Source organism: Perkinsus marinus (genome assembly GCF_000006405.1).
Source record: "Perkinsus marinus ATCC 50983 genomic scaffold scf_1104296955314, whole genome shotgun sequence".
NCBI lineage: Eukaryota > Perkinsozoa > Perkinsida > Perkinsidae > Perkinsus > Perkinsus marinus.
The window spans coordinates 53955-55676 of record NW_003207807.1 but is presented as its reverse complement, the minus strand read 5'-3'; the positions used below and the strand labels follow the sequence as shown (position 1 = coordinate 55676).

Sequence of the window (1722 nt, the reverse complement as noted above, 5' to 3'; positions counted from 1 at the left end):
AAACTTGCACTCTACCTGCCCTTGAGCCAGTCGACATTCTAATAGAGCGCACGGGAGGGGATGACATCACATTGGATGAGGTGAAGGACTCTCTCTGCTCTATGGATAATGGTAAAGCTCCCGGAGCAAATGGGGTGCTCACATCAGCTTTGAAAGCCGGTGGTGAGCATTGTCTGAGGATCTTACACCGCTTGTGCAAAGAGTGGTGGAGTGAACCGGAGACTATTCCCAGAGCTTTAGGACATTCCATTATTATCCCTTTCTATAAGAAAGGTGATAGGAAGGTAGCAGGCAACTATAGGGGGATAAATCTGCTCGATCATATCGGCAAGGTTTATTCCGGAGTTTTGGGGCAGAGGCTCAAGCCTCTAGCAGAGAGTTTCGTTGGAGAGAAGCAGTTCGGATTTCTCCCAGCGAAGGGCACTCTAGATGCGGTTCACGTACTACGTCGATGTCAGGAAGTCTGCAACCGGAATGGTCGCAGATTGTCCGCTGTTTTTCTAGATTTGAAAGCAGCCTTCGATAAAGTACCTCGTCCTGCGATCTGGAGAGCTCTCAGGCTAGCCGGATGTGATGAGAAGCTCATTTCAGCTATCGAATCACTACACCGTAATACTGTTGCACAGGTTAAAACTCAGGAAGGTTTATCTGACCCTTTCCCAATAGATATGGGAACTAGACAGGGGTGCCGAATAGCGCCTCTTCTATTCATCATCTTCATGGAAATGGTGATCAGAGAAGCCAACCTGGATATCAGCTTGAGCATGCCTTGTGAGAGCGAGGGCAGTACGGAATCCGTGGACCTCTCATGTCTCCTGTTCGCGGACGACATCGTTTTATTGGCGAATGATGATTCTATTCTTCAGCGTAACTTGGATAAGCTTTCGGCAGCTTTGACTAGGTTTGGCATGGAAGTGTCCTTACCTAAGACGAAATGCATGATCTTATCTGAGGGATTGGGTGATTCCAATCTGCGTTTGAAGATAGGTGACTCTAACGTCGAAGAAGTAGATAAGTTCGTCTACTTAGGTAGTCTCTTTCCGAAAGGCAGGGATCTAGTAGCGCCATATCGGCACCGGGCGATAGCGGCTCTTGGGAAACTAAGTAGTCTCGCGCTTGTCCTGAAGTCCAATAAGGTGTCACTAGCATCCAAGGAGTCTATCATAAAACGTGTTGTCCTCGCTTCGGCACTTTACGGTTTGGAGACTGCTCCCTACCATGAAGAGTCGTTGAGGCGTCTCGACGTGCTCCTGAATCGCTGTAGGAGAATGTCCCTTGGACTGACCCTCTGAGATAGGGTGCATGGAGAGCAACTTTGGGAAAGACTTCCTCTTGTTGATCCGAAACATGTTTTAGCGCAGAGGAGATTGCGATGGGCAGGGAGGATTCTCACTACAAAACCCGCTGATGGTCTTGTGGTGAGGTCTTGTAGGCTCAAGCTTATCAAAAGACGTGGTAGGCCACCTACGATGTGGCAGACTAGTCTCAAAGCTGACGCCAACCTGCTCAGGCCTTGTAAGTCACTCGTTGAAGCACTTGTGGTGGCTAAGGAGTTGTTTAAAGCTCCTATCCCTACTGTGCCGAGAGCGCCAAAGATATTTACTTGTTCACGTTGTGAGCGCTGTGGCAAGAAATATTTTCGGGCTAGCAATCTTGCTAAACACATGGAGAAGTGCGACGCGCAGCCTCCATCCTCTGTGAGAGGTGGCTAGTAGGGGCTGG

General features: G+C 49.1%; 1 protein-coding gene across 1 annotated transcript in view; it reads left to right on the top strand.

The window, feature by feature from the left end:
* The window catches only part of Pmar_PMAR024037 (Craniofacial development protein, putative), a gene marked incomplete at both ends in the record, with an annotated part of 2605 nt that extends 1497 nt beyond the window's left edge, over nucleotides 1-1108 (top strand). Inside the window, 3 exons of the mRNA XM_002775771.1 lie at nucleotides 46-273; nucleotides 505-1007; nucleotides 1052-1108. Coding sequence (XP_002775817.1) covers nucleotides 46-273; nucleotides 505-1007; nucleotides 1052-1108 — 788 coding nt within the window. The remainder of the gene's footprint in view (nucleotides 1-45; nucleotides 274-504; nucleotides 1008-1051) is intronic.
* Nucleotides 1109-1722: the final 614 nt, after the last annotated feature.